General features: G+C 67.3%; 2 protein-coding genes across 2 annotated transcripts; one reads left to right on the top strand and one right to left on the bottom strand.

Annotated features, from left to right (window-relative positions):
- The first annotated feature begins 6 nt into the window (after positions 1-6).
- TSR3 (TSR3 ribosome maturation factor) lies at positions 7-2214 on the top strand. Its single transcript, XM_029947949.1, has 6 exons — positions 7-26; positions 128-347; positions 635-828; positions 1159-1335; positions 1513-1576; positions 1842-2214. Exons 2-6 carry the CDS (start codon positions 199-201, stop codon positions 2017-2019), a joined length of 762 nt encoding a protein of 253 aa, XP_029803809.1. The 5' UTR covers positions 7-26; positions 128-198; the 3' UTR covers positions 2020-2214.
- A 934-nt stretch (positions 2215-3148) lies between these two features.
- On the bottom strand, positions 3149-11780 carry BAIAP3 (BAI1 associated protein 3). Its single transcript, XM_029947947.1, has 33 exons — positions 11586-11780; positions 11288-11375; positions 11073-11153; positions 10597-10704; positions 10154-10213; positions 9949-10015; positions 9652-9847; positions 9284-9328; positions 9080-9157; positions 8858-8960; positions 8436-8543; positions 8241-8336; positions 8012-8115; positions 7642-7762; positions 7146-7270; positions 6970-7060; positions 6780-6836; positions 6597-6694; positions 6441-6492; positions 6220-6350; positions 5867-5990; positions 5643-5786; positions 5449-5541; positions 5167-5358; positions 5022-5090; positions 4866-4945; positions 4685-4793; positions 4287-4358; positions 4121-4201; positions 3906-4026; positions 3702-3825; positions 3420-3625; positions 3149-3350 (listed from the first exon to the last, which is right to left on the bottom strand). Exons 1-33 carry the CDS (start codon positions 11714-11716, stop codon positions 3247-3249), a joined length of 3459 nt encoding a protein of 1152 aa, XP_029803807.1. The 5' UTR covers positions 11717-11780; the 3' UTR covers positions 3149-3246.
- Positions 11781-12109: the final 329 nt, after the last annotated feature.

Below are 12109 nucleotides of genomic sequence, written 5' to 3'. Positions count from 1 at the left end.
GGAGGAGGTGGGCGCCGCGCTGCGCGGTGAGTGGGGCGCGATCGGGGAGTGGGCCGGGGGTCGCAGGCCCGGGGCCGGCCCCTGGAGCTGCGCCTGAGCCTGGGTACCCTTCTCTGCCCCGGTGCAGCGTCCGTGGAGCCAGAAGCGGCCGAGGACGAAGGCATTCCGGGGCCGGCGCGGCTGCCCTGCCCGCTGGCCATGTGGGAGCTGGGCCACTGCGACCCCCGGCGCTGCACGGGCCGCAAGCTGGCCCGCCTGGGTCTGGTGCGCTGCCTGCGTCTGGGCCACAGGTTTGGCGGCTTGGTACTCAGCCCCGTGGGCTCCCAGTACGTGTCCCCCGCGGACAGGTAGGTGCGGGGGTGTGGGCGGGAGTCTCAATAAGCCCGGGCCCTGGTGCCTCATTCCTTTCTGGGCTTTTCCACACACAATTGTCTAGTTTGCTCCTATTGCCTAATGCAGGACATACCAGGGCCTCAGTAAACGTTTGTCGAATGATTAAGGAGCCTGCCCATAGAACACATCCCATTGGGGCTGTTTGGGGGCCGGGAATGGTCTTGTATCCCTTGTGAGGTCAGTTTCCGGACACCACCGTGGTGCCGGCCCCCCGAACGTAGCCCTCCTCTGCTCTTAACAGACAGCTGGTGGCACAGTGTGGGGTCGCTGTCATCGACTGCTCCTGGGCCCGCCTGGATGAGACACCGTTTGGGAAGATGCGAGGGAGCCACTTGCGGCTGCTGCCCCATCTGGTAGCGGCCAACCCCGTGAACTACGGCCGGCCCTGCAAACTGTCATGCGTGGAGGCTTTCGCCGCCACCTTCTGCATCCTGGGTGAGCACAGGAGCCTGCTGGGCTGGAGGTCTGGGTACACTCCCAGCAGTGTTTTCTGCTGACATGTCCCAGGGCAGCCGTGAGGGTGTGGGCAGCGGTCGAGGTGGACAGGCTAGGATTGCGATCCCGCCTCTGTCACCCCTCAGCTTGCCCTAGGCAGCCCCATGAGACTGGGGAGAACACCTTAGTGGATGACAGAGGCGGGTGAGCAGGCTGTCTGGACCATGGGACAGTGTCACATCGTGGGACAGCACTGAGGGTGCTGGCGACACACGTGGGACGGGAGACGGATTGTCAACACCCTTGCGTCTCCTGTATCCCCACCATCAGGCTTCTCGGACCTTGCTGTCATTTTGCTGCGGAAGTTCAAATGGGGCAAGGGCTTCTTGGACCTGAACCGCCAGCTCCTGGACAAGTACGCGGCCTGCAGCGGCCCCGAGGAGGTGCTGCGGGCGGAGCAGGAGTTCCTGGCCTGCGCCAGGGAGCGCCCCGGGGAGGAGGACCTCGGTGAGCCCTAGCAGGGACACGAGCCCGCTGGTTGGGTGCCAGGACCCTCACCCTAAGCCCCTCCAGGCATGCAGCCTCCTTTGAGAAGCCCAGGGGGGGGGGGTCCTGCCCCAGCTTCTGGGAGGCCTGGTTGTGCTCTTAGCTCACTTCCAGGTGTTTTTCTTACTTGTTGTTCAGATCCTTTTGATGTGGATTCTGGGCGAGAGTGTGCAAACCCCAACAGGCCGGTGGCTGGCACCTGGTAGGTCCTTGGGCTTCCTAGTTTGGGGACAGCTCAGACCCAGGGCTCTGCCTCTGCCTCTGGCCTCGGCCCCTCCTGTGGACGGCGGGGCGGGTCTCTGAAGGGCAGCACAATGGTTTTGTGACTATGGTCCAGGAGCGTGGCCACCCCACCGGGGAGGTGTTGGCTTAGAGAACCCGCAGGAGGAGAGTCGTTCTCAGCTGAGGGGCTTCTGCGAGCGGGCACGCGGGACGGTGCCTCCAGTGACCACAGCTCTCCCTTCCAGGCCGCTGACAGACAGCGGCGACAGCAGCAGTGAGGATGAGTCTACGGAGCGTGGGCCTGACGCCGAGGGTGGACGAGATGGCAGCCGCTGCCCGGAAGAGGACCCTCTGGGGCAAGGGGCAGAGGCGAGGGCCCCCGCAGAAGTTTGGAAAGGAATCAAGAAACGGCAGAGAGACTAAAGGTTGCAGGCACATCTAATTTTTGAGGCGGGGCCATAAAGAACTCAAGAGAGCAGCAGGACTTGGGGGACCCAGGCAGGCCTGGCAGCCTCTGCCGTCTCCACCCCGAGCAGCGCTGGGCCATGTCCCCACGCTTCTGACACAGCTGTGCTCCGGAGCCTTCGAGCCCCCCCAGTGAAGCTGCAGGCCAGGAAACCCGGTGTGAGCCTGTTTCTTTGCACGTGGCCTGGGGATGGGTGGGGAGGGGACTCCGTTTCCAGCCAAGCAGAGTCGGACGGGAAGGGTCTGGGCCGCTGGACCCTGGGGGCCAGGCATGGGGCACATCTCGTGTGGGCATGCGTGTGTGCGCACAGAAGGACGGTAGCTGCACAGCTGAGTGGCCGGCATGGGGCCCCTCCCCCTGACCGATCAACCACGCATGATGTCCCCTCCCGCAGTGACACCGGGCGATCCTCTCCCAGGCCTGGGACCCAGGCAGGGACTGGAGACCTGTGCGCTGCGTAGCGAACCTCTGTGTGCCCTCGGCGTGAAGGATTCCAGATGCTCACCTTGTCCTCCACCAGGACAGCTGGGAGCGGTCTCCCCCACAGTCGGGGCTGTCCAGACGCAAACCCGGCCGTCTGGCCTGGGGGCCTGGCCAGGCCCTGCCACACTTCTCTCCCCAGCAAGCCACGGCTGTGCTTCCTCTAAGAAAGGCTGTGGCCCTAGTAATGTCTGGGGCAGGCCGTTCCTTGCTGGGCGGAGGGTCCTGTCGCATTTCCTGCAGGACTTGGAGCAGCGTCCCTGGTCTCACCACGGTGCCGTGGCACCTCCTTCAGTCTGTAGCCATGAACACCCAGAATTCCTCTAGATGTAGTCTAACACCTCCTGTCTCCTGGGGACCATAGCCACCCAGCTGGACCCATACCATGGGCACCACAAGCCGAGGGAGCAGATGAAGAAGCTTGCCCTGTGACCAGGCCCACTCTGCTCCAAGTTCTGGGGGACCTCTGCCGGCCAGGTCCCACCAAGCTATTCCCAGATCCAGGGTGGTGGGTGCTCGCTGGAGGCAAGGGGTTCACAGTACACAACACACAAAGGGCAGAAAGGAGCGCACACTGAGGCGGCGGGGGGGGGGGGGGGGGGGGGGGGGGGGGGGGGGGGGGGGGGGGGGGGGCGCCAGGAACCCCGCTGCGCAAAGCTGAGGCGGGGCAGGACTCCGGAAGAGCAGGGGGAGGGGGAGGAGGCTCAGGGGTCCGCCTCCATGCATTTCTCCAGCTCCTTGAGTCTCTTGACAAATTCCTGCGCCTCCTTGCTGGTGCGGCCCTCCAGCATCCTGAGGGCCGACTTCACTGCGGGCGGAGGGCGGGGGTGAGACCGCAGCGGCCATCGGAGCCCACCACCCCCGGACCCTCACTCACCCTGGGCCCTGGGTCGGCGCAGATGCAGGGTGATGGGCTGCCTGGCTCGCGCGCTCCCTCCCACCGGGGGCCGTGCTATGCCACCGACGCCGGCCAGGCCGAGGGCCGCCTCGCCCGCGAAGTCGTTGGTGGACAGCCAGTCGTGGTCCATGACGGTGAACAGCACGCAGGCACCGCGGCGGCGGCACGCCTCTGCCGGCACCGAGCTGCAGGCGGAGGACAGTCCCTGGAGCCCTGCCCCCTGTCCGGGGGAGGGGCTGGGGGGCGGGGACGGTGACTCACAAGTAGAAGAGCTCGTCGTACACGGGGTGCAGCGTCCGGTTCTTGACCTGGGTCCTCTGGCTGCGGACCAGCGGGAAGAGGTGTGGCGGGCCCAGCTCCACGATCACAAACGGGTCACTGAGGCCTGGAGGGCACAGCGGCGCGCGGGCTGAGCACCACCGCCACCGCGCGGCTCCCGGCCCCGCCCCTCAGCCGCCCGCTCACCGTTGGCGTCCAGCGGGGGCAGGTCCGCGGCGTGCAGCACCTCCACCACCAGCCGCTGCTCGGCCGCCTCGTAGTGGCAGCGCACGCTCAGGCGCCCGAACCGGTTCTGCTCCAGGGACCTCTGCGGAAGGGCTCGCGCCAGTGACCGCGGCGCGGGGGCCCGGGGGGAGGGGCCGCGTGCCCACACTGCGCGTGCGCACACGGGGCCTCGCTACCTGCTTGAGTTTGTCCAGGTAGTACTGCTCGATGCACTCGCGGGTGGAGCACTGATGCAGACGCAGCTCCTCCTCCAGCCTCTGCGGAGCCGACGGGCTGCTGAACATGGTCCCGGGGCCGCACCCCCCTCTCTCCCACGGACCGAGGCCCCAGGGCCAGACTCACCTTGTAGCTTCCGTCTTTCAGGCACTCGAGGGGCAGACCCTGACCCTCCGCGTGGAAAAAGTTCACCAGGGCCTGGGGCAGGGCAAGGGGAGGAGAGATATCGGGCACGGCTCTCCTGCTGGGGCTAGAGCTGGGACAGGCGCAGCCCCGAGCGACACCAGGGCGCCTGGGAGCCCAGGGCAGAGCCACCTGTCACGCCTAGCGCCCTCAGAAGCCACCAGCAAACTGGGGGAAATGCCAGTGCCTGGGGCCAGACAACGGTCTTAGCAGGTAGTCCGACAGGGAGGAGACACTGGTCCGGTGGAGTTCCAGGGGAGCAGTCATGTGACAGCGTCCCCTGGGGTAGGCGCCCCCCTCCCCGGGAGCCCCAGCAGGGAGGCCCCTCCACCGGGCCCTACCTCCAGCGTGAAGTGGAAGCGGCCATAGAAATCAGCAGAGACGTCGAGGTTTGTACCCAGTGCCCGAAGGATGGCCTGCAGGAGCAGCTCCCAGAGGGCCTCCAGCACCCTGCAGGGACACTCTGTGTCCTAACCAGAAGGGACCCCAGACCCCGCCCTCGGCCCCCGCCGCGAGCTGCACCTGCTCAGGTTCCCCTTCACCAGCGAGGTGTTCAGCAGGGCCAGCTTCTCGTCCAGGTACTTCATGAGCGGGGCCACGGCCTGCAGGCAGCATCCTCAGTGCCGCAGCGTCCCGGGCCCCACCCCGCGCAACTCCCCTCGATGCCCAGGCCCTCACCTCATCGTTCTGGATGGAGTCAGGCGACAGGCTGATGTGCTGCACGTACTTCCTGATGTCAGCCACCATCTGAGGGACGGCAGAGCTCAGCACCAAGTGGCAGGGTGAGGGGGCAGCCGGGTCCTTCACCGGCCCACCCACCCACCTTGGAGGTCAGGTGCGCCGTCACGGTGTGGACCTCCTGCTGCAGGTCTTCGTCCAGAGCCTGGGCACAGCTGAGCAGAGGGCGCGGGAGCACCCCCTCTGGCCCCGAGGTCGCCTCCGGCCAGGCCAGACCCCGCAGCGTCTGCCCGGCGGCCTTGCGTAGCAGCTCCACGTTGTTGAGAACCACACAGAGCTGGGGAGGTGTGCCACGTGGGGGCGGGGCGGCGGTCCCGATGCGGCCCCGCCCACCCTGGCCCCGCCCCCTTCCCGCCCGTCGGCTCACTTGCTCGCTCACAGCCTCGCCCGCGGTTCCGGGCTGCGCGTCCACCTTCTTCCGCAGCAGCTCCGTGTAGAAGAGGGTGGCCGCACATAGGTCCTGCGGTGGGAGACGGGGCCTCAGGAGCTGCGGGCTGTGTCCCCTCGTCCCGCTGCCCTTCCAGACGCCTGTCTCCTCCCAGACCATGCTCCGCGACACACCTGGCTGAGCTGGGTGCCCAGGGCCTGGGCCTGGGCGGGGTCCGGCCACGCCAGGCGGGCCCACAGCTCCTGGATGTGACTGAAGCAGAGGCTGGCCGTGGCCGCAGAGCTGCTGTGCTTGGAGGAGGCGTCCATGGGCTCCAGCTAGGAAGGCGGAAGGAGGCCTGGGTTGCAGGGCGGGCCCTGGCTGAACCCAGCACCCTCAGGCCCTGGTGCTCACTCACGGTGTCCACATCCACGGCTCCCTGAAGTCTCCACCTGACCTGGTCCCGCAGCACCTGCAACCAAAGCTTCACGGCGGGCAGGAACAGGGCATGGATGCCAGCCAGGGCGAGGGAGCGGCTGTCGCTGTGGCGGCAGGAGGCGGGTCAGAGCTCTATCTGCCTCGGACACCTTGAGCCAGCACATCCCAGGTTCCGGGCCCAAGGGGGCACCTGGGAGAGCCTGCCTCAAAGCACCCTCGGGCTGTCCCAGAGGCCTCCTAGAGGAGGCTGGAGGCTAGGGGGGAGTGGGTGCGAGTCTAGGAGTCAAACAGTGGAAGGAGACAGACATGGCAGGCTGGGGGGAGGGGACCTACCGGCCGGGGATGCTGCTCCAGAGACGCTGGATGTCCGCCAGGGTCACGTACAGCTCGAAGAGCCCGGAGGCCACCTCGAGGGTCATCTTGGGGCTCAGCGCCTCTGTCAGCACCCATGCCTCCTCGGCCACCTGCTCAGGAGGGTGGAGTCAGGCCACCAGCAACGAGGAAAGCCAGGCCCCTTCCCAGCCAGGGGGCTTCTCCCCACAGCCCCTGCTTACCAGACGCTCCAGCTGCCGGAAGGTGAGGGTGAAGAAGTCGATGTCCGTGATGCTGCAGAGAACAAATTCCACGCGCCTGCTTGTCCCGCCCCGGCCTGGCGGCATCGCTGAGGGCCAGGGGGAGGGGCAGGGGGCAGGAAGAGCCCTAGGCCCCACCTGTGGAAGAGGCTGGCGTAGACGCCGTAGCAGGACTGCAGGTCTTCGTAGACGGCATCAGCCAGCTCGATCAGCCCGGCAAGGCGCTGCGGCCCTGGCTGCGAGGAAGCCCGGTTCCCACTGACCTTGTGGCCCGCACCTACTTGCCAACCCCCTCCCCTCCCATCCCCTCCCCTCCGGCACCTGCTCGCGAGGACTCTTGCTGCTCAGGAGCCTGTCATACCATTCTCGGTTGCCTCTCTGCAAGACAAGTCACCAAGCCAGGGTGAGGTTGGGGGGGGGTTGGTTAAAACCACAGCCACCGGAGCCAGGGGTGGGCGTGGCCGGGCGCCGCGGGGCGGGCACCCGGCGCAGACGCGCTACCCCGACGCACCTTCAGAGCTGCAGAGATGTCCGCGTGTAGCTCGGTCTGGGAGGAGCACACCTCAAAGGAAGGCTGGAAGATCTGCATCTTGCTGAGACACCTGGAGGGGCGGCCCGCTGACTGCGCCGCCCCGCCCCCTTCCCTGCCCCCACCCCGCCCCCGGCCGGCACCGCGGCCGCACCCACTTGAGCAGCAGCTCCAGGCGGTAGACGGCAGTGCTGTTGGTGGCTGGGAAGAAGTCTCGAAGCTGGCGCAGCAGTCGCAACCCAAACTCGGAGAAGGCATTGAGGCTGTCGGCCAGGCTCTCCTCCTGGGGGCACCGGCCCGTCAGAGCTGACCCCCTCTGCCCTCCCCACGGGGTGGGTAGGGGCAGCCAGTCTGCAAGGGCCTCCTTGGGCCATCCATGGGCCTGGGCCTGCTGGTTTCTCCAAACTCAGCCACCACAGTTCCCAAGGCCTCAGGGCCTTTGCACCAACCGGTCCCCCTACCCAGCTTCGAGCGCCCACTCCCTCCATCCTTCACCCAGATGGAGGTCACGACCTCCCTCCCCTGGGACTCCGACTCACCCCCTGTCTCTGCATTCCACAGTACTTGCTCTCCAGCCCACACGGCCCTATAGGCTGAGCACCCCATGCGGGCAGGACTCTGCCCAGTCAGCGCCACGCTTCAGAAACAGCTCACCTGCCCCTGGGGCAGTGAAGACGCCTCTTCCCAGTGCGCCTGCATGTCCTCCAGCAGCCCCAGCAGGTAGCCGTAGTCCAGGGTCCGGGTCTGATGGTGGCGGCTGCTGACCTGCCAGTGCCTGCGAGTGTGGGGGGGCAGCCCCGCCCAGGGTCACGGAGACCCCGATGGGACCCCTCGTGCCCCTTCTACTTGCCCCTTACCCTCCCACAACTCCCTATGGCACTGCCCCCAGCATCGCCCCCTTTCACCCCTTCCCATTCCGAGGACTCCTTCCCGCGCTCCTCCCACCCGAGGCCACGCCCACCAGCCCCCCTCCCACCCGCCGCCGGTCTTCCTGGGCCCCGCCCCGGAGGCCCCGCCCACTCACAGCACCGCCAGCTGCAGCGCAGACAGGTTGTTTTGCGCGCCGTGCAGGCAGAGGATCGTGGCCGCGGGCCCGCTGAGCTCTCCCCGCCAGCAGCTCGCCTTGGGCTGGGGGAGTTGGGGGCAGGCGTGGATGGAGGCAGGGGGCGCCATCCCCTCCTAACTCCGGTGCCAGCTCCCCCTGCTCTCCCTCCCCGGGCGCCCCGTCAGCGCCATCCCGAGGGTGCGGCTACCTCCTCGGATCGGTGCTCGAACTGCAGGAGACGACTGAGCAGCAGCATGTAGGACAGGAAGCCCGACCGCCCGCGCTGGCTCATGTTCGTGTCCCTCTGGAATGCAGGCCCGCCCATCACCAGCCCTGCCCAAGACCGCGGGCTGGGGTGCAGGGCCAAGATGCAGGGCAGGGCATCCCCACAGCCCCCCCTCACCTGTGTGGTGATCAGCTTGAGGACCAGCTGGCAGTCTCCCTGAACACGGGAGGCGCTGGAGCGTGGTTCCAGCCTGAACCAACGGTCCTCACCCGCCACGGGCACCTCCTGGAGGAAGACGGTTCAGACAGGCAGTCCCCCTCCAGCCCCCTCCCACGGGCTCCCTGTGGGACCAAGGGGGGAACACAGGCCTCTGCTTCCCCATGGACACAGGCAGGCAGCGCCAAGCGAGCCCTTAGGGGTGTCTGGACACCCAGGAGGTTGTTCCTTCCCCCTCCCCTGCAGCTCAGGGCCCCGCCGGCCCAAGAAGGATGGGAGACACTCGGGGGCCTCGCAGGGCAGAGCCAGCAGCGGCATCCCCCGAGGGACGATGAGATACCACAAACAGGTGCCCTGCAAATGAGGCCCTGGTGCCCACTCACCCGGACGGGTATGTTGAGACACCCCAGGAAATCATCCGTGTGGTCCTCCGTGGGCCCCGCTGTCCCATTGGCACGGGCTGACTTGACAATCTGTTTAAAATACCTGGGCAAAGCAGGGTGGGCGGTCCCCCCTGTGGTCCCTGGGGAGCCACCGTCTGCCGGCCCATGTAGCCAAGCGGCAGCCCCGGTGTCTGGGGAGCACGAGGGTCCCACCTGTCATACCTGCTCATGCCCTTCAGGCCGATGACTTCATTCAGCTTCCTGCATGCTTCCACCAGAGACACGTCATCATCGTGGTCCCTAGGGGTGGAGCGCGGGGCCCGCCTGGCTTGTCTGGAGCCTGGCTGGGCCCTGAGTGTCCTCTCTTCCCCCTCCCCCCAGCAGGTGCACCCACACCCCTGCCCTGCAGGGCCCAGGGGCCTCTACCAGATGTCCAGGTGCAGCTGGTCCGTGCTGACGTCCTCGATCTCACTATAAGGGAAAAAGAGAGAAGCCCAGAGGGTGCAGGACGCGCCCCTGCCCAGGGCCAGGGCAGGGCAACGTCAGGAGTTGCAGGAAGGGGTCCAGGAGCTCCGGCTTTCAGGACAGGCCACCTGGATTTGAATCCTGTGTGGCCACTGGGCATGACACTTCTCTCTGAGACTGTTTCTTCCTCTGGAAGGTGGGCACAGGACCAGCCCCACGAGGACCCCCCCCAGGGCACGCACTCTCAGGTACAGGGTCCCAGCCGCCTGCTCGTGTCCCCGCAACCCTGGCCTAACCGCCCTGCCGCCCAGCTGGGCCAGGGGCCTTACAAGACGAAGTTCTCCTTCCAGACAGGGTTCAAGGTGCTGCTCTTGACCTCGGTGACCTGGATGCACTTGGCCGGGAGCGGCCCCGCGCGCCTGCTGCCTTTTCGGAAGCTGAAGCGCTGCTCCGTGCGCGGCGCGGGCTCCCGGGGGGCACCCGAGGCGGGCAGGATGCCCAGCATGCAGTACGGGTCACTGAAGCCTGAGACACACCAGGCGCCTCAGCCGCCAGCCCTGGGCCCTCTGTCCCTCCTCGGCCACCCGGCCTGGGCACAGCCAAGGTCCTGGCTGGCCCCCACTCACCATTGGGGTCTTTGGCCAGCAGGTTCTTGGCACGCATGACAGAGACTTTCAGGGCATACGTGGGGGCCTGTGGGTAGAGGGCGCTGACCGGCCTCTTGTGGGAGGCTCCGTGTGACCGCGACAAGGCCCTGCTCTGTGTCCTCTCCACCCTGGAGCCCTAGCACCGTGGCTGGCCAGCGTCTGCCCACGTGGGTGGCAGCCTCACCTTGGCCTTCTTCACATGGTCAATGGCCTCGGCGTGCTCCTCAGGGCTGGTGCCAAACAGCTGTAGAGGGTGGGCCGGTGTGAGGGCCCAGGGACCCCTGAGGCCGCCCTGGCCAGTGCCCTGGGGGCCTCCCCAGCAGAGGAGACACACACAGGGGAGGAGGAAAGATCTGCTTAGCTATCAGCCCATCCTCTGCGTCCGGTCCTCTGTCAGCCGTCCTTCTTTCTACCCTTCTTGTGTGTCTGTGTGTCTGTCCTTCGCTCCATCCTCCTGGGCGCACCTATCGGCCCGTGTGTGTGTGTCTGCACATGTGTGTATGGGCATGTGTGTGTCCCGTACATGGGGTGAGTCCGTGTGTCGTGTGCGTGGTGGTGACGTCTCCGGGCAGAGGAGAGACCCGGTTACAGCTCTTCCCTGACAGGGCGGGGCCCGGCGGGGCTCACCTGCTGCAGGTAGCCCAGGAGGGTCTCCTGGTCATCCACCTGGTCAGGACCCATGGTCCCTGCCCGGTAGAGGACTGTGTACAAGGCCTCCTCATAGAGCATCTCCACCTGTGGGCGGGGCGGGGCGCACACCCTGAGTCCCAGCCACCCCAGCCCCGCATCCTTCAGACCCAGGCCCTGAGCCCTGGCCACTGGGGGTCTGGGCTCCTTGGTCCCACCCCGTGTGCCAGGCCCCCAGTCCTCAGGAGCTCCACCCACTGGCAGACCCCAGTCCCAGCATCAGGACCTTTGCACCTGCTGGGCCCTGCCCTGACCCCCCCGCCCCTCCCTGAGCTCTGCTCCCTACTCACTTGCAGGGGACGTTCCGGCGAACTCACCCCTGACACCTTTGCTGCCTACCTTGTCCCCCGAACCTGGGCCAGGTCCACCGCAGGTGCCCCCAGACCCTCCCTGGGGCCGCCCCTCCCTCCCCTTACCTCCTCCTGGGTCAGAGGTCTCAGGCCACGGTTGGGGTCCACAGGCTCAGCAGGGGCCGGTGAACCGCTGCGCAAGAGGACCTGTGAGGAGCACTGCGGTGAGGGTCTCACGGGGAGCGGTCCCCAGGGGCAGCAGGAGTTGATGTGAGGGGCGGGGGCCTGCTGCAGAGGGGGCTGGCGGGGCGCCCCCCACCGGGCAGCAGAGCCGTCCTCACCTCAGGGCACGGCAGGCCCTGTCTGCCCTCCCCCTTCTTCAGAATGAGGCGCATGTGGGCGAAGAACTCCACGCCGTCCCCGGGTTTCCTGCAGAGAAAGGCCAGGCCTGACGCTCTGGCTCACGGCTCGCACCCGCCCCTGCCCAGGACCAGCCGCCGGCCATACACCGCGAGGGCACACCCTGTCTCCACACATCCGGGGGCCCAGCTAGACGACCACCGCGGCCCCACTCTGCCAGTTCCCCCGGGGGTCCAGCAGGGGCGCGCGACTGTGCGGGCTCAGGCGCAGGACACCCACCAGGCCCCTGCGGCCGGCTCCTGGGGGTCAGCGCTGGGGGCGTCCGGCTCGGCCTCGGTCCTCCGGCGGAAGGTCGGGCACACCTGCACCTGCCTGAGCACGCTGCTCTTGATCTCCAGCAGGGTCGTCATGGCGGGGGGTCTGCGGGCAGAGGGCGCGGCTGAGGCAGCAGCGTTGCCACGCTGTCCCCAGAAATCACACCCGGCGAACGGATTAGCCAGAAAGCCACAGAAGCCGCGTTCCTGATGGCCCAGCTTCCTGGCCACAAGGCCTGCGGAGCGGGAGGGGTGGGGGGAGATGCCCAAGGCCCTGGAACTCGGCTCCCATGCTGCACCACACTGGGCACCCAGGGGGCCACGGGCACTCCTGCCGGGCACCGGGGACCTGTCCCTTGGTCTCCCTGAGCCTCATGTCCTATCTGCAAAATGGGACGTCCTGGCAGGGCTGCTTCAGAAGAGGCTGACATGTGGCGACCATGCTGGCACCGTCTGGGCTCCATCACCAGTGGCCGGTGGGCTTCACCG

This window comes from Suricata suricatta, chromosome 8, assembly GCF_006229205.1.
Source record: "Suricata suricatta isolate VVHF042 chromosome 8, meerkat_22Aug2017_6uvM2_HiC, whole genome shotgun sequence".
NCBI lineage: Eukaryota > Metazoa > Chordata > Mammalia > Carnivora > Herpestidae > Suricata > Suricata suricatta.
The sequence above is the reverse complement of the archived record's forward strand: the minus strand, read 5'-3'. Positions and strand labels throughout refer to the sequence as shown.

Coding starts and splice junctions, on each gene's coding strand:
- TSR3 (XM_029947949.1), top strand. CDS start 199: ATGTGGGAGCTGGGCCACTGCGACCCCCGGCGCTGCACGGGCCGCAAG. Junction 829..1,158: donor CGCCACCTTCTGCATCCTGG/GTGAGCACAGGA, acceptor CCCCACCATCAG/GCTTCTCGGACCTTGCTGTC. Junction 1,336..1,512: donor CCCCGGGGAGGAGGACCTCG/GTGAGCCCTAGC, acceptor CTTGTTGTTCAG/ATCCTTTTGATGTGGATTCT.
- BAIAP3 (XM_029947947.1), bottom strand. CDS start 11,716: ATGACGACCCTGCTGGAGATCAAGAGCAGCGTGCTCAGGCAGGTGCAG. Junction 11,154..11,287: donor AGGGCCTGCCGTGCCCTGAG/GTGAGGACGGCT, acceptor TGCTCCTCACAG/GTCCTCTTGCGCAGCGGTTC. Junction 9,158..9,283: donor CAGCTGCACCTGGACATCTG/GTAGAGGCCCCT, acceptor CTCCACCCCTAG/GGACCACGATGATGACGTGT.